The 20279-nt window shown below is 45.4% G+C and overlaps 1 protein-coding gene across 2 annotated transcripts in view; it reads left to right on the forward strand.

Moving 5' to 3' along the window:
* Positions 1-19759, forward strand: part of LOC111976745 (methylenetetrahydrofolate reductase (NADPH)) — a 32583-nt gene extending 12824 nt beyond the window's left edge. For both annotated transcript variants that reach the window (XM_024005837.3, XM_024005838.3), the window contains exons 4-12: positions 7034-7144; positions 7396-7589; positions 7806-8056; positions 16643-16777; positions 17030-17210; positions 17383-17565; positions 18018-18119; positions 18217-18336; positions 18807-19759. In XM_024005837.3, the coding sequence (XP_023861605.1) occupies positions 7034-7144; positions 7396-7589; positions 7806-8056; positions 16643-16777; positions 17030-17210; positions 17383-17565; positions 18018-18119; positions 18217-18336; positions 18807-19070 (1541 nt within the window). In that variant the 3' untranslated portion in view covers positions 19071-19759. The remainder of the gene's footprint in view (positions 1-7033; positions 7145-7395; positions 7590-7805; positions 8057-16642; positions 16778-17029; positions 17211-17382; positions 17566-18017; positions 18120-18216; positions 18337-18806) is intronic.
* Positions 19760-20279: the final 520 nt, after the last annotated feature.

The raw sequence follows: 20279 nt of genomic DNA on the forward strand, positions 1-20279 counted from the left end.
TTGGCTAAATTATAGATGGCTATGTGCCATTTGAATCTATGAGCTGCCTCTGACAGTGGTGCTTAAAGCTAGTGAGGGAGATAAGTGTTTCCAGTTTCAGAGATTTTTGTAGTTCGTTCCAGTCATTGGCAGCAGAGAACTGGAAGGAGAGGCGGCCAAAGGAAGAATTGGTTTTAGTGGTGACCAGAGAGATATACCTGCTGGAGCGTGTGCTACAGGTGGGTGCTGCTATGGTGACCAGCGAGCTGAGATAAGGGGGGACTTTACCTAGCAGGGTRTTGTAGATGACCTGGAGCCAGTGGGTTTGGCGACGAGTATGAAGCGAGTGCCAGCCAACGAGAGCGTACAGGTCGCAGTGGTGGGTAGTATATYGGGCTTTGGTGACAAAACGGATGGCACAGTGATAGACTGCATCCAATTGATTGAGTAGGGTATTGGAGGCTATTTTGTAAATGACATCGCCGAAGTCGAGGATAGGTAGGATGGTCAGTTTTACAAGGGTATGTTTGGCAGCATGAGTGAAGGATGCTTTGTTGCGAAATAGGAAGCCAATTCTATATTTAACTTTGGATTGGAGATGTTTGATGTGAYTCTGGAAGGAGAGTTTACAGTCTAACCAGACACCTAGAATATGTGGACAACTACWATTACCTAAGTCAGAACCATCCAGAGTAGTGATGCTGGACGGGCGGGCAGGTGCAGGCAGCGATCGGATGAAGAGCGTGCATTTAGTTTTACTTGTATTTAAGAGCAATTGGAGGCCACGGAAGGAGAGTTGTATGGCATTGAAGCTCGTCTGGAGGGTTGTTAACACAGTGTCCAAAGAAGGGCCAGAAGTATACAGAATGGTGTCGTCTGCGTAGAGGTGGATCAGAGACTCACCAGCAGCAAGAGCGACATCATTGATGTATACAGAGAGAGTCGGTCCAAGAATTGAACCCTGTGGCACCCCCATAGAGACTGCCAGAGGCCCGGACAACAGGTCTTCCGATTTGACACACTGAACTCTATCAGAGAAGTAGTTGGTGAACCAGGCAAGGCAATCATTTGAGAAACCAAGGCTATCGAGTCTGCCGATGAGGATGTGGTGATTGACAGAGTCGACAGACATGGCCAGGTCAATGAATACGGCTGCACAGTATTGTTTCTTATCGATGGAGGTTAAGATATCGTTTAGGACCTTGAGCGTGGCTGAGGTGCACCCATGACCAGCTCTGAAACCAGATTGCATAGCGGAGAAGGTATGGTGGGATTCGAAATTGTCTGTTATCTGTTTGTTTACTTGGCTTTCGAAGACCGTAATAAAGGCAGGGTAGGATAGATATAGGTCTGTAGCAGTTTGGGTCAAGAGTGTGTCCCCCTTTGAAGAGGGGGATGACCGCAGCTGCTTTCCAATCTTTGGCAATCTTTGGGTTGCAACAATTTCGGCAGATKATTTTAGAAAGAAAGGGTCCAGATCGTCTAGCCCGGCTGATTTGTAGGGTTCCAGATTTTGCATCTCTTTCAGAACATCAGCTGACTCGATTTGGGAGAAGGAGAAATGGGGAAGGCTTGGGCGAGTTGCTGTGGGGGGTGCAGTGCTGTTGACCGGGGTAAGGGTAGTCAGGTGGAAAGCATGGCCAGCTGTAGAAAAATGCTTATCGAAATTGTCAATTTTATAGTGGGTTTATCGTGGTGACAGTGTTTCCTATCCTCAGTGCAGTGGGCAGCTGGGAAGAGGTGTTCTTATTCTCCATGAACTTTACAGTGTCCCAGAACTTTTTTGAGTTTGTTGCAGGAAGCAAATTTCTGCTTGAAAAAGTTAGCCTTGGCTTTTCTAACTGCCTGTGTATATTGGTTTTTAGCTTCCCTGAAAAGTTGCATATCACGGGGGCTGTTCGATGCTAATGCAGAACGCCATAGGATGTTTTTGTGTTGGTTAAGGGCAGTCAGGTCTGGAGAGAACCAAGGGCTATATCTGTTCCTGGTTCTACATTTCTTGATTGMGGCATGCTTATTTAATATGGTGAGGGAGGCATTCAAAAAAAAAWAAKCAGMCATCCTCTACTGATGGGATGAGATCAATATCCTTCCAGGATACCCCGGCCAGGTTGATTAGAAAGGCCTGCTCGCTGAAGTGTTTTAGGGAGCGTTTGACAGTGATGAGTGGAGGTCGTTTGACCGCTGAACCATTACTGATGCAGGCAATGAGGCAGTGATCGCTGAGATCTTGGTTGAAAACAGCAGAGGTGTATTTAGAGGACAAGTTGGTTAGGATGATATCTATGAGGGTGCCCGTGTTTACGGCTTTGGGGTGGTACCTGGTAGGTTCATTGATAATTTGTGTGAGATTGAGGGCATCAAGCTTAGATTGTAGGATGGCTGGGGTGTTAAGCATGTTCCAGTTTAGGTTGCCTAGCAGCACAAGCTCTGAAGATAGATGGGGGGCAATCAGTTTACATATGGTGTCCAGAGCACAGCTGGGGGTAGAGGGTGGTCTATAGCAGGTGGCAACGGTGAGAGACTTGTTTTTAGAGGTGGATTTTTAAAAGTAGAAGTTCAAATTGTTTGGGTACAGACCTGGATAGTAGGACAGAACTCTGCAGGCTATCTCTGCAGTAGATTGCAACACCGCCCCCTTTGGCTGTTCTATCTTGTCTGAAAATGTTGTAGTTGGGGATGGAGATTTCAGAATTTTTGGTGGTCTTCCTAAGCCAGGATTCAGACTCGGCTAGAACATCCGGGTTGGCAGAGTGTGCTAAAGCAGTGAATAAAACAAACTTAGGGAGGAGGCTTCTAATGTTAACATGCATGAAACCAAGGCTATTACGGTTACAGAAGTCATCAAAAGAGAGCGCCTGGGGAATAGGAGTGGAGCTAGGCACTGCAGGGCCTGGATTCACCTCTACATCACCAGAGGAGGAGTAGGATAAGTACAGACAAAGGTATGGTGGTTTACAGTGGAGGTAAACCTAGGTATTGAGTGATGAGAGAGATATTGTCTCTAGAAACATCATTGAAACCAGGTGATGTCATCGCATGTGTGGGTGGTGGAACTGAAAGGTTGGATAAGGTATAATGAGCAAGGCTAGAGGCTCTACAGTGAAATAATCCAATAAACAGCAATGGCCAAGGTATATTAACATTAAGGCGAGGCATATTTAGTCGAGTGATCATAAGGGTCCAGTGAGTAGTGAGGTTGGTTGGGGTAACGGTGATTCAGACAGCTAGCCAGGCCATCGGTAGCAAGCTAGCATAGGATGGAGGTCTGTTTTTAGCCACCTCGTGCGTTTCCGTCGAAAGATTAGTGGGGTTCCGTGTGGTAGAGTGGATCAATCCAATTGGTAAAATAGATATAGTTATAATGACCCAAGAAAAAATTGTACGATAGACCTATTCAGATAGCAGCCGATAAGACAGCTAACGATTAGCGGGTTGCAGATGGGCGTTCAGGTAACGTCGCAACAGAGGGGCCAGTTGGATAACTCCCTCGGGCAGATAACGTCGGTAGTCCAGTCGTGAAGGCCCGGTGGGGCTCCGCATTGGCAGTAAAACGGGTCCGGATAGGTGATTGTAGCCCAGGAGTGGCTGAATGGAACTCTTCAGCTGGCTAGCTCCGGAATAATTGATGTTTGCTCCGGGACCGACGTAAGCCAATAGCCACTCGGATAGCAGCTAGCTAGCTGCYAGATCCAGGTGTAAATGTCCAGAGCTTGCGGTTGAAATCCGGGGATATGAAGAGAAAATAGGTCCGGTATGCTCTGGTCTGAGTCGCGTTGTACAAAACTGCCGATAGCTTTTCGAGCTAAAGGATAGCTGATGACCACAAACCGTGGTTAGCTGAATACTAACGTTAGCCAGTAAACTTGCTAGCTTCTGGTTAGCTTCTGGCTAGCTTCTATTGTGGATTTCAGATTTGAGGTAAATAATACTTTTTAAATTTAAATTGGTGAGGCGGGTTGCAGGAGAGTGTTTTGAAGTTGAGTTTTTGGAAAATAAAATATATAAAAGATATGCGAAGAAAGACGTAAATATATATATATATACACGGGACACGACAAGACGAGGACAAAGGACGTCTGACTGCTATGCCATCTTGGTATCATAAACAATGCAGTAGTATCTAACAGTTCACAACAACGCACATCTAAAGTGGCATTGACTGAAATAGAGTAGATTACAGTATATACATATGAGATGAGTAAAGCAGTTTGTTAACATTATTAAAGTGGCCATTGATTCCATGTCTATGTATATAAGGAAGCAGCCTCTAAGGTGCAGGGTTGAMTAGCCGGGTGGTAGCCGGTTAGTGATGGCTATTTAAGAGTCTYATGGCCTTGAGATAGAAGCTGTTTTTCAGTCTCTCTGTCCCAGCTTTGATGCACCTCTACTGACCTCGTGTTCTGGATAATGTTTGGCCTTCCTGTGACATCGGGTGCTGTAGGTGTCCTCGAGGGCAGTCAGTGTGGCCCCAGTGATGTGTTGGGCAGACTGTACCACCCTCTGGAGAGCCCTGTTGTGCCTTCTTCACCACACTGTCTGTGTGGGTGGACCATTTCAGATTGTCAGTGATATGTACGCTGAGGAACCTTCTCCCCTGCGGTCCCGTCGGTGTGAATAGGGGTGTGCTCCCTCTGCTGTATCCTGAAGTCCACGATCAGCTTMTTTGTTTTGTTGACGTTGAGGGAGAGGTTATTTTCCTGGCGCCTCTCCGCTAGGGCCCTCACCTCGTCCCTGTAGGCTGTCTCGTCATTGTTGGTTTTCAATTATGCTACTGTTGTGTCATCTGCAAACTTGAAGATTGAGTTGGAGATGTGCGTGGCCACACAGTCATGGGTGAACAGGGGGTACAGGAGGGGGATGAGCACGCCCCTGTGTTGAGTATCAGCAAAGTGGAGGTGTTGTTTCCTACTTTCACCACCTGGGGGCAGCCCGTCAGGAGTTCTAGGACCCAGTTGCAAAGGGCGGGGTTCAGACCCAGGGCCCTGCGCTTAATGATGAGCTTGGAGGATACTATGGTATTGAATGCTTAGCTATAGTCAATGAACAGGATTCTGACGTCGGTATTCCTCTTGTCCAGATGGGATAGGGCAGTCTAATAGCGATTCCATCGTCTGTGGATCTATTGGGGCGGTAAGCAAATTGAAGTGGGTCTAGGGTATCAGGTAAGGTAGAGGTGATATGATCCTTAACTAGCCTCTCAATGCACTTCATGATGACAGAAGTGAGTGCTACAGGGTGATGGTCATTTAGTTACCTTTGCTTTCTTGGGTACAGGAACTAAGATGGACATCTTGAAGCAAGTGGGGACAGACAGCAGACTGGTATAGGGAGAGATTGAATATGTCCGTTAACACTCGATCTAGCTGGTCTGCGCATGCTCTGGGGACGCAGCTAGGGATGCCGTCTGGGCCGGCAGCCTTGCGAAGGTTAACCCGCTTAAATGTCTTACTCACGTCAGCCACAGATAATGAGAGCCCACAGTCCTTGGTAGCAGTTGCGTCGGTGGCACTGTGTTATCCTCGAAGTGGGCGAAGAAGGTGTRRGGGAGCGGACACGTTGGTGTCCGCGACGTGGCTGGTTTTCCCTTTCAGTTTTGCGCGAATGCTGCCATCTATCCACCGTGTCTGGTTTGGGTAGGTTTTAATAGACACCATGGGAGCAACATCCCCTATACAGTTGCTTATGAACTCAGTCACTGTGTCTGTGTAAATGTCAATATTATTCTCTGAGGCTACCCGGAACATATCCCAGTCCGCGTGATCAATATAATCTTAAAGCATTGATTCCAATTGGTCAAACCAGCGTTGAATAGACCTTAGCACGGGTACTTCCTGTTTGAGTTTCTGCCTATAGGAAGGGAGGAGCAAAATAGTCGTGATCTGATTTACCGAAGGGAGGGCGGGGGAGGGCCTTGTAGGCATCTCGAGGGTTTTTCCTAAGTGAGTACTGCAGTCCATGTGTTTGATAGAACTTCGGTAGTGTTTTCCTCAAATTTGCTTTGTTAAAATCCCCAGATACAATAAATGCGGCCTCAGAATATGTGGTTTGCATAAAGTCCAGTGTAGTTCCTTGAGGGCCGTTGGAGTATCGGCTTAAGGGGGAATATACACAGCTTTAACTAACCGAAGATAATTATTTTGGGAGGAAATGCAGTCGGAATTTAATTGTGAGGTATTCTAGGTCGGGTGAGCAAAAGGACTTGAGGGTCTGTATGTTATCACAATCACACTATGAGTGGTTAATCATGAAACATACATCCCCGCCCTTCTTCTTCCCGGAGAGTTCTTTATTCCTGTCTGCGCGGTGAACTGAGAACCCAGCTGGCTGTTACGGTCCCTGAAGTCTCTCTGGAAGGAGATCCTCGCCCTGAGCTTGTCTACTTTATTGTCCAGAGACTGAACATTAGCGAGTAATATACTCGGAAGCGGTGGATGGTGTGCCCGCCTCCTGAGTGGGACTAGAAGTCCACTCCGAATACTTCTTCTCCGCTGGCGGCGTCTTGGAGCAGCTTCTGGGAAAAGTTAATTGCCCTGGGGGGTCTGAACAAAGGATCCAATTCAGCAAAGTTMTATTCCTCGTCGTAATGCTGGTGAGTTACCACCACTCTGATATTCAAACGTTATTTCTGGTTGTATGTAATAACACAAACATTCTGGGCTAATAATGTAAGAAATAACACACAAAAACCGAAATACTGCYAAGTTGCTTACGAGCTAGAAGCAGAGCTGCCATGTCTGTCGGCGCCACCTTACCATAACCATACCATAACGAGGCAAATGGTGGTCACACCAGATGGACTGGTTTTCTGATCCAAAAAATATACTCTTTTAAGGTATAACTTTGACCAACAGATGCATATCTGTATTCCCAGTCATGTGAAATCATAGATTAGGGCCTAATGAATGTATTTCAATTGACTGATTTCACCGAACTGTAACTTAGTAAAATCTTTGAAATTGTTGCATCTTGCGTTTTTATATTTTTAAGTGTAGCTACGTCTTATTGTGACAAATTCCCTTTGAACACCATGTTTTACCTGATCTCTTTATAGATCCCGTAGGGGCTGACTGGGAAGAGGAAGAAGGGGGCTTCAACTACGCCACAGACCTGGTCAAACACATCCGCTGCGAGTTTGATGACTACTTCGACATCTGTGTGGCTGGTATGATTGATGCAAAATTACGTATTTGTCTTTTCTTTTTTTCTTTTTACAAAGCTTCAGCATTTTGTCATTTTATAGTAATGATATCCTTTCATCAGGTTATTTGTGGAGGACTTTAAAGTAGGCTGTTGTACCTACTTATACGATGTGAGCATTTTATCTCCCGTAAAGCCATTTAGTCCTTCAAGTTGTTGGTAAAATGTGACCTGTACACACACACACTGCACATTAAAACTCATTTATTGTGGCAGGCTACCCTACTGGCCACCCAGAGGCAGAGGGCTACGATGAGGACCTGAGACACCTGAAGGAGAAAGTGGACGCCGGTGCAGACTTCATCATCACCCAGCTCTTCTTCCGGGCCGACACCTTCCTCAAGTTTGTCAGAGATTGCAGGGCCATAGGAATCACCTGCCCCATCCTACCAGGCATCTTCCCTATCCAGGTACTAAGGCCGGGACGATACCAAAACGAGACATTATTCATCGGACAAGGGGACATTTTCCCATAAGGGGCAGTATATGTTTGGAGTGCCTGGTGGGCGGGGTTTGCTTAATTTTAAAAAGGCAATCTCAACCAAGCACAGCTAAAGTATTTGAAATGATTTTCTAAAGTATTTGTATGTTTTGTTTTGTGTGTTATCATTCCTCCTTTCCTCCAGGGCTACCAATCTCTAAGGCAGCTGGTGAAGTTGTCTAAGCTGGAGGTGCCTGAGGAGATCATGCGGGTCATCGAGCCCATCAAGGACAACGACGCAGCCATCCGCAACTACGGCATTGAGCAGACTGTGGGCATGTGCCGCGTGCTCCTGGAGAGCGGCGAGGTGCCGGGCCTCCACTTCTACACCCTGAACCGCGAGGTGGCCACCATAGAGGTTCTGCGGCAGCTGGGCCTCTGGATCGAGGACCCCAGGTTGGTTGTCTAAACTCGGACCGCCCACCACACCATACCTGGGTCCAAATAGGATTGTTTTTTCTTTCAAACACTTCAGGTTGTTTGCTTGATTTAGCTGACATGGTATTTGAAGAATAATGAAATGTAAAGTTACTACCGTAATCCCGGTTCTCTGACAATATGAGTGAGATATATCACATATGGGGATTCGTTTAGGATCGCCTACTTGAATGAGGCGAGACCCTCACCTTTCTTAAAGGACGACTGCACTTCCTGATTTGGCCTCGTTTTTCAAATTTGCTTCATTCATTTTCTCATTAAATGCTTTCAATATTTGTATATGAAATTCTACAGTTTGTAATTGATTTGAGGTTTTTAAGTCAATTTGGAGGAATTTTTATATATTGTCCCTTGTACATTGTGGAATTTACCAATGGTCCCTAACTAGCCCCATAGGGATTCCAAAGTCGACCCAAATTTACCACGGACATTGCGTTTGGGTCACGTGCACCTGTACTCCAAATTGATGATTACTGCCAGCTGTGGGCATGTGGGCAGGATTGAAACAAACCCAACCTTCATTTACTTTGTGATGCAGTCATAAAACTCTGTTTCTGACGAGACAGACTTTATGACAAGAATGATCCTATTTACACTCTAGTCAATTTTGACAGTATAATCAAATGTTTCTGACTCACCGACCATAAGCTGTTTTCTAAATGTGAAGTTGGTTTTTGGCTGCAGTTGCTCTTTAAAAGGAGCCACTCCCGCCCTCTACTTATTCTCAAGCATGCTTCTCTTCCTCACGCCCTTGCGAGCAGGGGAATGCGGTGATACATCTTACTCATATTATCAGAGGACCAGGTTACGCAAGTAACCTTAAGTTCTCTTTCAAATACTAATTTCCATGTATCACATATGGGGATATGGCCAACTCTCATATCGCAAAAAACATACTGTACGAAGCCAAGGTAGGCCCAACATCACCAACCCTCAAGAGGTCCCGTTACTGAGAGTACACACCAAGAAGGTGCAGAAACAACCCATTGGGTGTATAAAATCAAGACATTGGCAGTAGAATGGCCTTACTGAAGAGCTCAGTGATTTTCAACGTACCACTGTCATAGGATGCCACCTTGCCAACAAGTAAGTTGATAAAATTTCTGCCCTGCTAGAGCTGCCCTGGTCAACTGTAAGTGTTGTTATTGTGAAGTGGAAACGTCAAGGAGCAACAACGGCTCAGCCGTGAAGTGGTAGCCAACACAAGCTCACAGAACGGGACCGCCGAGTGCTGAAGCACATAGCGGGTAAAAAGTGCAACACTCACTACCGAGTTCCAAACGGCCTCTGGAAGCAACGTCCGCACAAGAACTGTTCATCAGGAGCTTCATGAAATGTGTTTCCATGGCCGAGCAGCCGCACACAAGCCTAAGATCACCATGCGCAATGCCAAGCGTCGGCTGGAGTTGTGTAAAGCTAGCCGACATTGTTCTCTGGAGCAGTGGAAACGTGTTCTCTGGAGTGATGAATCACACTTCACCATCTGGCAGTCCGACGGAAAAATCTGTGTTTGGCGGATGCCAGTAGAACGCTACCTGCCCCAATGCATAGTGCCAACTATAAATTTTGGTGGAGGAGGAACAATGGTRTGGGGATGTTTTTCATGGTTTGGGCTCGGCCCCTTAGTTCCAGTGAAGGGAAATCTTAACGCTACAGAATACAATGACAATCTAGACCAGGGGTCGGGAACCTTTTTGACTAAGAGAGCCATGAAAGCAAAACATTTGGAAATTTATTTCAGTGAGAGCCATATAATATATTTTATTTCTTTCAGGCAAGCCGCAAAACGGCTAAGCACCTTCCCTCTTGACAACCAACGCACAACCAACGCACATTGCTGTGCAAAAGCAGACCAGGATAGTTATTTCCAACTTCATCCAGCAGTGTTTTAAACTGGCGATCATTTAAGGCTCGAGCAACAATAAAGTTGATCACACGAATGACCAGCGACATCACTTCCCCAAACTGCCTGTCACACATCTGAGCACAAAGTGCCTCCTGGTGTAGAATGCAATGGGAACTTAGGATGGGTCTATTTTCATGTTCACGGAGAAGCGCCACAAATCCTTTTTTATTCCCCACCATACACGGAGCACCATCAGTACACACTGAGAGAAGTTTATCCATAGGTAGATTTTTTTTCTTGAGCAAACTCCATGAAAGACTTAAATAAATCCTCACCTCTTGTGGACCCTTTTAATGGCAGAACTGCAAGACTTTCTTCGCGCAGTGTGTCACCAACAGCATATCTTGCAATCACGCTGAACTGCGACAAATGGCTCACGTCTGTTGACTCATCCAAAGCCAGGGAAAAGAACGGCGCTGCATTTATGTCCTTCACTTGCGTTTCCTCCACTTTGTTTGCCATCACGATGGTACGATCATGAACAGTTCTTGCCGACAGAGGCATGTCTTGTATCCATTTAATTATCTTGTCTTTGTTTGGAAGATCATCAAAAAGTTCATTGGCTACATCCAGCATGAACGTTTTAGCATACTCGCCATCTGTGAATGGTTTTCCGTTCCTCACTATTGCTAAAGATCCAGCAAAGCTAGCGGAATTATAGTCACCTTGCCGGGTCCATACGCGGAGTTGCTGCTGGCTAGCTTGCACCCTGCTCAGTAGCTCTTGGCACGCTTTCTTTCTGCTGTCTCCCGCAGGGTATTTTGATGCAAAGGTAGCATGGCGCGTGTCGAAGTGCCGCTTTACATTCGACCGTTTCATCGATGTAATTTTGTCATTGCAAATTAGACACACCGCAGAACCTGCTCTCTCCACAAAGGCGAATTCTTCGGTCCATTCGTCCTGAAATGTACGATACTCGTCATCTTTTTTCTTTTCGCCATCTTCTTCGTCGAAGGGTTAGCTTTGAGCTAATGACCGAGCAGACTGATTCAAAAGGAGGCGTTTACCTGTTTTACCTAGCAATGGCCAACGTAGGCCAGTATCATTTAATTAAAATATCTGCGAGCCAGATGCAATCATCAAAAGAGCCACACCTGGCTCGGGAGCCATAGGTTCCCGACCCCTGATCTAGACGAACAGTTTGGGGAAGGCCCTTTCTTGTTTCAGCATGACAATGGCCCTGTGCACAAAGTGAGGTCCGTACAGAAATGGTTTGTCGAGATAGGTGTGGAAGAACTTGACTGGCCTGCACAGAGCCCTGACCTCAACTCTATCGAACATCTTTGGGACAATTGGAACGCCAACTGCGAGCCAGGCTTAATCGCCCAAAATCAGTGCTCAACCTCATTAATGCTCAATTGGCTGAATAGACGCAAGTCCCTGCAGCAATGTTCCAACATCTAGTGGAAAGCCTTCCCAGAAGAGTGGAATCCTGTTATAGCAGCAAAGGGGGAACCAACTCCATAATAARTTCCATGATTTTGAATGAGATGTTCGACAGGTGTCCACATACTTTTGGTCATGTAGTGTARGTCCCAAAAACAGTGCCCAAGAGGTAAACACTAGGAGAGGACACTTCCAGACCAATCCAAAGGCTACCACCCTAGCATTATAAAAACATATAATAGTCCCCCTGAACCGTTAGGACATAGTCAAAGAGAAAAAGGGGGTCCCCACCCACTTCTGAAGGGCGGTTGCCTAATGAGCGAAGAGCATGACACGCTTGCCCAAGCCCTACTACAATCCAAGTCCATGTGCACTGTGTGTACTGGACAACGCCCTTCAGGGGAAGCGACAGACGAAAAGCTATAGGCTTCAAGGTGTGACAATGGAAAAAAAGTTGACCTGGGCCAATGATTGGGTTACCCTCGTAAAACTGACCATCCTACCGATCCTCGACTTCGGCAATGTCATTTACAAAATAGCCTCCAACACTCTACTCAACAAATTGGATGCAGTACATCACAGTGCCATCTGTTTTGTCACCAAGGCCCCATATACTACCTACCACTGCGACCTGTACGCTCTCGTTGGCTGGCCCTCGCTTCATACTCGCCGCCAAACCCACTGTGGCTCCAGGTCATCTACAAGTCTCTGCTAGGTAAAGCCCCGCCTTACCTCAGCTCACTGGTCACCATAGCAGCACCCACCTGTAGCACGCGCTCCAGCAGGTATATTTCACTGGTCACCCCCAAAGCCTATTCCTCCTTTGGCCGCCTTTCCTTCCAGTTCTCTGCTGCCAATGACTGGAACGAACTGCAAAAATCACTGAAGCTGGAGACTCATATCTCCCCCACTAMCTTTAAGCACCAGCTGTCAGAGCAGCTCACAGATCACTGCAGCTGTACATAGCCCATCTGTAAATAGCCCAAACAACTACCTCATCCAGATACTGTATTTATTTATTTCTTCCTCCTTTGCACCCCAGTATCTCTACTTGCACATTCATCTTCTGCACATCTACCATTCCAGTGTTTAATTGCTATATTGTAATTACTTCGCCACCATGGCCTTTTATTGCCTTACCTCCCTTATCCTACCTCATTTGCACACACTGTATATATACTTTTTCTACTGTATTATTGACTGTATGTTTGTTTATTCCATGTGTAGCTCTGTGTTGTATGTGTCGAACTGCTTTGCTTTATCTTGGCCAGGTCGCAGTTGTAAATGAGAACTTGTTCTCAACTAGCCTACCTGGTTAAATAAAGGTGACATAAATAAAATAAAAGGTCATTAACCCTTCACTCGTTGGAATTGGCCTATATGGATAGGGCTTAATTGAAATGTTTCTTTATAGAAATATGGAATGCATGACCATGGTAGCAATTACAAGGGAACAGTTWGGAGATTATGGGAAATTATTAGATAAAAGATGAMGACACAACAGTTCTTCATCTGCATTGCTTGCTGTTTGGGGTTATTGGCTAGGTTTCTGTATAGCTCTTTGACATCTGSTGATATAAAAAGGGCTTTATAAATACATTTGATTCACCTGACACYACTGAATCTGAACATTACACTGTTGATTATGTGTATTTTACATTTACTGTACCTTTTGCCGCATTTGTTGCTAACAAAATCTGTCGTACACGTCAATCCAGAGCATCCCAAACAGCTCAATGGGTGACATGTATGTAGGCCATTGAAGAACTGGGACATTTTCAGCTTTCAGGAATTGTGTACAGCTCATTGTGATATGGGGCCGTGCATTATCATGCTGAAACGTGAGGTGGCAGATGAATGGCACGACAATAGGCCTCTGCATGTTGTCACAGTATCTCTGTGCATTCAAATTGCCATCGATTTAAAATGCAATTGTGTTCGTTAGCCGTAGTTTATGCCTGCCCATACCATAATCCCATCACCAGCATGGGGCACTCTTCACAACGTTGACATCAGTAAACCGCTACTCCTTCCCCTATCAAACATTAAACCCGAAGAGTGAGGGTAGGGCAGAGAGCCGTCGGCCCTGCACACTATGCTCCTCATTCGCCACGGCTGCGCCCTATCTTGGCCGACCCTTCTCATCTCCCTTAGGAAGGTTAGAGGGGTGGATACTTGCTGCAGCGTAAGACTGCTTTACTACAGGTTCCGCCTGGTTCAATGGCCTAGCCTGAGTCTTGGCAGGCTGCTGCGTCACTGGGGACCTCAGTCTCCCAAGGCCAGCTTGTTGCCCCCTCCCAGCTGTGATGCTGGGGCGAGATGCAGGAACCAGCGGCCGGCCACGGGGATCTGGTCTGCGGGGCAAGCAAAAGTTGAAGGTTTTGCCTTATTTCTTGTGCATGTCACACTTCTGCTGCATGGCGGCGACAGTGGGGCCAAACAACTCCTTGGGTGACACTGGGGCTTCCAAGATGTAGTATAAGCTCAGCCAAAGCGCCATTCCTCCCACAACCGCTAGGCTGATGGTACGATCACAGCCTTGGGAGGCACAGAGGTTCAGGTCTGTAATTCCTCCATATTGTGCATATCCAGGCTAGGGGTACACCTGGCAAGAATCTTTGGGACGGGAGTCTCTTCCCATTGTATAGGTCCCTTGACGGGCTCTAAACCCCTGTAGGAGACGGCTACTCGATTCAGTGTCTGGCCGCAGCCCGCTTGCAGACGTGAAGGATCCCAAACTCCACTAGAGGAGAGGCAGCTCCACTGCTCTCGGGGCCGTGAGGCCTGCAGGCTTGAGAAAGGGGGAGAACGGGGTTGTCAGTCCGCACCTCCTGAGCAATCTGGTGGATATCCGTGAGATTATTCTCATCCTCTTCCTTGTTGTCCCCTAACTTGTTACATCATCAGACCGTGACGGGAGGGAGTCAAGGCTATCCGTGACCTCTCCCTAACTGGGCTCGGTTGCAGAGAGCCTACCCTCAGGTGTCGCTGTTTGCTTGGAGGCAAGAGAGGATATCGAGATCGAAGCACATTTAAGCCTCTTCTTCAGACCAGCCCTCATCTGCAGTGCTTGCAAGACTACGGGTCCTCGAGCGCCTCTTGGATGTCCCTTACCCAAGTATTTGATGCATAGAGGGTGGGAATCTTTCCCTGCAATCATGGACCTACAGGCACATGAACGTGGGGGTTTGAGTGCTAGGCTCGTCCCTGGACAGGGTAGCAGTGGACATTGTGAGGAATGAGGCTTGCTAGGGGGACCGAGCAGCGTCTGTTATAGGAACAAAGTGTAAACGGTGTACGAAGTTAGCTAGTTAAAAGCCTTGATACTAACAGCTAGCAATAATATAGCCGTGAGGCTAGTTGGGCGTTAGCTAGCTAACAGCTACCTCGTGGTGAAGGGGTGGGGCGCTAGCAGCTACCTCATGGTACGCCATGGCTAGCTCAGTGCTGACTGAAGGAAACCACGTGGTGGCAGAGTTAACTTTCAGAGTGCTCCCGTAAACAAGGGCGCCATGAGGCTGAGCTGGTCGGTGTAGTTAACAGAACGGGTGAACGTAGGTTAAACTACACGAGAGGTGAGATGACAATGCTACCATGTTGCAGGTAGGGTATGCTAGTGCGGATAGATTGCGCCTCAGTGAMCTAGCCAAGTTAGCCTAACCGAGTATCAAAAGCTAGCCGTGAAGCAACAGACTGAGGAGTAGATAAGGAATTTCGATACAAAAATTKAACCTTAGTACTCAARCTCTCGACAGGGTCTGAAGACCTTTCGCACGGCAGCGATATCCTTCATGGTTCACTTGTGAGCAGTTAACCTCTATTGGGTATGTGGGACGTTAGCGTCCCACCTCMTCAACAGCCAGTGAAACTGCTGGGCGCCAAATTCAAATACAGAAATACTCATTATAAAAATTCAGAAAACAAAACATATTTTACATAGGTTTAAAGATGAACGTCTTGTGAATCCAACCACGGTGTCAGATTTAAAAAATGCTTTATGGCGAAAGCATACCTTACGATTATTTGAGAACATAGCCCACTAGACAAATCATTACAAACAGTAGCCAGCCAGGTAGAACAGTCAGTCAGAAATAGAGATAAAATGAATCCCTTACCTTTGATGATCTTCATATGGTTGCACTCAGCAGACATTCATTTACTCAATAAATGTTTATTTTGTTCGATAAAGTCTCTTTATATACAAAAACTCTGTTTTGTTCGCACATTTTCTTCAGTAATCCACAGGCTCAAACGCAGTCAAAACAGGAAGACAAAATAATCCAAATTGTATCCGTAAAGTTCATAGAAACATGTCAAACGATGTTTATATTCAATCCTCAGGTTATTTTTAGCCTAAATAATCGATAATATTTCAACCGGACAAAAACGTTGTCAATTTAAAAGGTAAACAAGAATTGCTCTCTCTCTGTCGAGCGCATGAAAAAGCTCMGCGACACTTTAGCGTCCAGTCATTCCAAATGCTCTTATTCCCTCATTTTTCAGAATACAAGCCAGAAACTATTTCTAAAGACTGTTGACATCTAGTGGAAGGCATAGAAACTGCAGTTTGAGTCCTAAGTCAATGGATACTGTAATGGCATTGAATAGAAAAAAAAAAAAAAAYAAAAAAAAAAGAKTTCCTGAATAGGTTTCTCAGGTTTTTGCCTGCCAAATCAGTTCTGTTATACTCAGACACTATTTTAACAGTTTTGGAAACTTTAGAGTGTTTTCTATCCAAATCTACCAGTTATATGCATGTCATATCTTCTGGGCCCGAGAAGCAGGCAGTTTAAATTGGGCATGCATTTCATCCAAAATTCCGAATGCTTCCCCCTACCCTAGTGAAATTAAACAGGAAAACGGGTATCCAGTCGATATGAGGAAAGCTAGAGTAGTATTGCTCTTTGTGAGGCAGAGAAGCGAGAATAACCAGAGGGCAGAGAGTGGCTCCTTTTCACCTCATTCACCACTACTGGTCTGTCTCCAACAGAAACTTTTGATATTATATGTGATACATCGAAAMAAGTATTTGAAAGAGAACCAAATGGGTATACTGTGTAAGGTTTAATTGTCTATTGCACAATAATCAGATTAAATTTGATTGTTACATGCACACTCTGTCCTGGAACACTTAATAAAACCAAACAAACCAGTTCACATGAAATTTAACTGCCTATGTATTAGAATGGAATAGCTGCTGTCGCACCCTTTTKTACTAGTACTGATGCCTTCTGGTTGTCTTGGGTTGCCAGGCGTCCACTCCCCTGGGCGGTGAGTGCTCACCCCAAACGCAAAGTGGAGGACGTGCGACCCATCTTCTGGGCCTCCAGACCCAAGAGCTACATATACAGAACACAGGACTGGGACGACTTCCCCAACGGACGATGGTGAGCAAGCCACACACTGGACAAAAACTCTAGAGAAATCCCCTTGCACCTTGGCTAGTTTGTTGTTAGACATTGTTACATTTCCAATGTTTTTGTAGCTGTCATTGGTCTAATAGTTAAGGGAATGCATGATATACAGTACGTTTGTTTTCTCAACCTATTCTGTGACTTTTCCCATGTGAATAATTACTGTATAATCAGTGAGAAGGCAATGTTCCCAGGACTTATCATCTTGGCTCTGTGTTATTTCAGGGGCAACTCGTCATCTCCAGCCTTTGGCGAACTCAACGATTACTACTTGTTCTACCTGAAGAGTAAGTCGTCAAAGGACGCCCTGCTGAAGATGTGGGGCGAGGAGCTGACCAGTGAGCAGAGTGTCTACGAGGTTTTCACCAGCTACATCAAGGCCCAGCCCAACTGCGCCGGACACAAGGTGACGCCTGGCCCTAGACACTTCAGACTGAAATGTTTGTCAGCTTTCTTCCYTTTGGAGCCTCATGAATTCGACCCACGTGGCCATTATGACTACCACTTAAAACAAAAGCCTAAACCCTTTGATTTCCGCTTTGCTCAACTGACATCAATGACCGGCTGTTATCTCCTAGGTGATGTGTCTGCCATGGAATGACGAGCCGCTGGCTCCGGAGACCAACTTAATGATGGACGAGCTCGACAAGGTGAACCGCCGGGGGGTCCTCACCATCAACTCGCAGCCCACCATCAATGGCAAGCCCTCCGACGACCCCATCGTGGGCTGGGGCCCACCGGGGGGCTACGTCTTCCAGAAGGTGAAGTTAGGCATCCGTGGTTTGGTTTTGGGGATTACCAATTATAAGATTATATAACATGATAAAGGCTCATACATACTTTATAACAAGTTATAAATCATCGTACTGTACCTGCAGGCTTAAAGTAAAGTTTTACCAAAATAATTAGGTAGGCCTACTAAAGGGAGGGGGAGATTTAAACATTTTAATTTATAACACAATTTAAACACCCATAAAGTCATTCAAATGATCAAGTATTAAAATAAGGTAAAATAACTGTTGAGGAAAATGAAGGCTGTCTCCTTTTCTTTCTTGTCACGATGTTGAGAGTAGGGTGATTCACAATCTTTCCTAGAAATGAGGAAGAGTGAATAAATGAAAGGTTTCTCAAACTGAGTAACAGTTATTGTATTACACGCATACTCATGTAATGACATGAACCTAACGCTTTGCGACGTTTGCAAATTCGACAGGCCTATCTGGAATTTTTCACCTCGAGTGAAAACGTCACCGTTCTCCTCAAAGTGCTGAAGAAGTACGAACCTCGCGTCAACTACCACATTGTCAATGTTCATGTAAGTTCATCTACATATATTAGCCTACATTTACACCTGTTTTGTGAATTGAATGGATTGTTGGATTGATCTACTGGTCGATTYTTTCCGTTTACAGGGTCAGAATACGACGAACGCRCATGACATGCAACCCAACGCTGTGACGTGGGGCATCTTCCCCGGCAGGGAGATTGTCCAGCCCACGGTGGTGGATCCAGTCAGCTTCATGTACTGGAAGGTAAGGTCATCTCATTATCCTACTGGCCCCTTCCAGGAACATTACCCCCTATGCACTTGTGTAGAAATGAGAGGACTGGATAGGTGTAAGCAATTAGGTGAAACCYTCTATCAGAAGGAATGATGGAGTGTGCTAGGGGTTGTTTCTGGTTCTGGAACGTTCCCTTGACTCGGATGAGCCAATGCTTGTCATTGGTTCTCTATGAAAATTTTCTGAGATTTTAGTTGAGTATGGAATTTTTAACCCTCTACATCGTCTCTTTGAGCTGGAGCGTTTGGAAAGTCCCATGGCACAAAAACCTCCCGTGAAGCCTTTTAAAGTAATCCTTTTCAAAGTCATTATTTTGTGTGGAATTGATAAAGCGTCCTGATAAAGTTTTATCAGAGCTGTAAAGCTAAATCGATGTCGAAACACTTGAAATTCCCACCTTTCAGAAATGCATAGAGTTAATTGTTTTCGCCTTTTAATAGGATGAGGCCTTTGCCCTGTGGATTGAGCAGTGGGCCAAGCTGTATGAGGACGAGTCGCCATCACGCATGATCATCAAGTACATCCATGACAACTACTTCCTAGTCAACTTGGTGGACAACGACTTCCCATTGGACAACTGCCTGTGGCAGGTCATCGACGACATGTTTGAGCTGCTTGACAACCCCCAAGAGGAGCAACCCACGGAGCAACCTGTAGAACAGCCTGCCAAGGAGTCACCCGTGGAAGATCAACCCCCAAAGTAACTGTGGCGACAGCCACTGACTGACTTTTTTACTTTTTCTCCCCGGTGCTGCTATCGAGAACTTTTCACTAAAAACMAACACCACAAAGTACTTAGTATTATACTATACAGTATATATACTGAACAAAAATATAAATGCTACATGCAACAATTTTAATTGATTTTACTGTTACAGTTCATGAGGAAATCAGTCAATTGAAATAAATGAATTAGGCCCTAATAAAAATTTATAATATATGGATTTCACATGACTAGGAATACAGATATTCATCTGTTGGTCACAGATACCTTTAAAAAAAAATGGGCCTCAGGATCTCCTCATGGTATTTTCGTGCATTCAAATTGCCATCGATAAAATGCATTTGTATTCGTTGTCCATAGCTTATGCCTGCCCATACCATAACCCCACCGCCACCATGGGGCACTCTGTTCACAACGTTGACAGTAGCAACCCGCTTGCCCACACGACGCCATACACGTGTTCTGCGGTTGTGAGGCCGGTTGGACGTACTGCCAAATTTGATAAAACATCGGAGGCTGCTTATGGTAGAGAAATAAACATTCCATTATCTGGAAACGGCAATGGTGGAGATTCCTGTAGTCAGCATGCAATTGGCACGCTCCCTCAACTTGAGACATCTGTGGCATTATGTTGTATGACAAAACTGCACATTTTAGTGGCCTTTTATTGTCCCCAGTACAAGGTGCACCTGTGTAATGATCATGCTATTTCAATGATATGCCACATCTGTCAGGTGAATGGATTCCCTTGGCAAAGGAGAAACGCTCACTAACGGGAATGTAAACAAATTTGTGCAAACATTTGAGAGGAATAAGCTCTGTGTGCATGGAACATTTATTTTAAACATTTAAACAACGTTTATTTTTGTTCAGTGTACTTCAAAATTTGTTTAAAAACCATTTTAAGAATATGGATTTCATTTGAGCGATAAATGGTGAGAAAATGTGCCATGAAAGGAACTAAATTAGTCCAACACCAGATGTTTATCTTGTGTAATATAAAATATGACGGTAGCAAACTGAGCTACTATCTGGATGATCAATCTTAATCGAGAGGCACTTGACTGAATGAATATTATGATTAATGACACAGGGAAACATTTTGGACTTTATAAACCTTTTAATTGTATGTTTGGTGTATTCATATAAACATGTACAGTGGGGAGAACACGTATTTGATACACTGCCG

The sequence above is a fragment of the Salvelinus sp. IW2-2015 genome, linkage group LG17 (assembly GCF_002910315.2).
Source record: "Salvelinus sp. IW2-2015 linkage group LG17, ASM291031v2, whole genome shotgun sequence".
NCBI lineage: Eukaryota > Metazoa > Chordata > Actinopteri > Salmoniformes > Salmonidae > Salvelinus > Salvelinus sp. IW2-2015.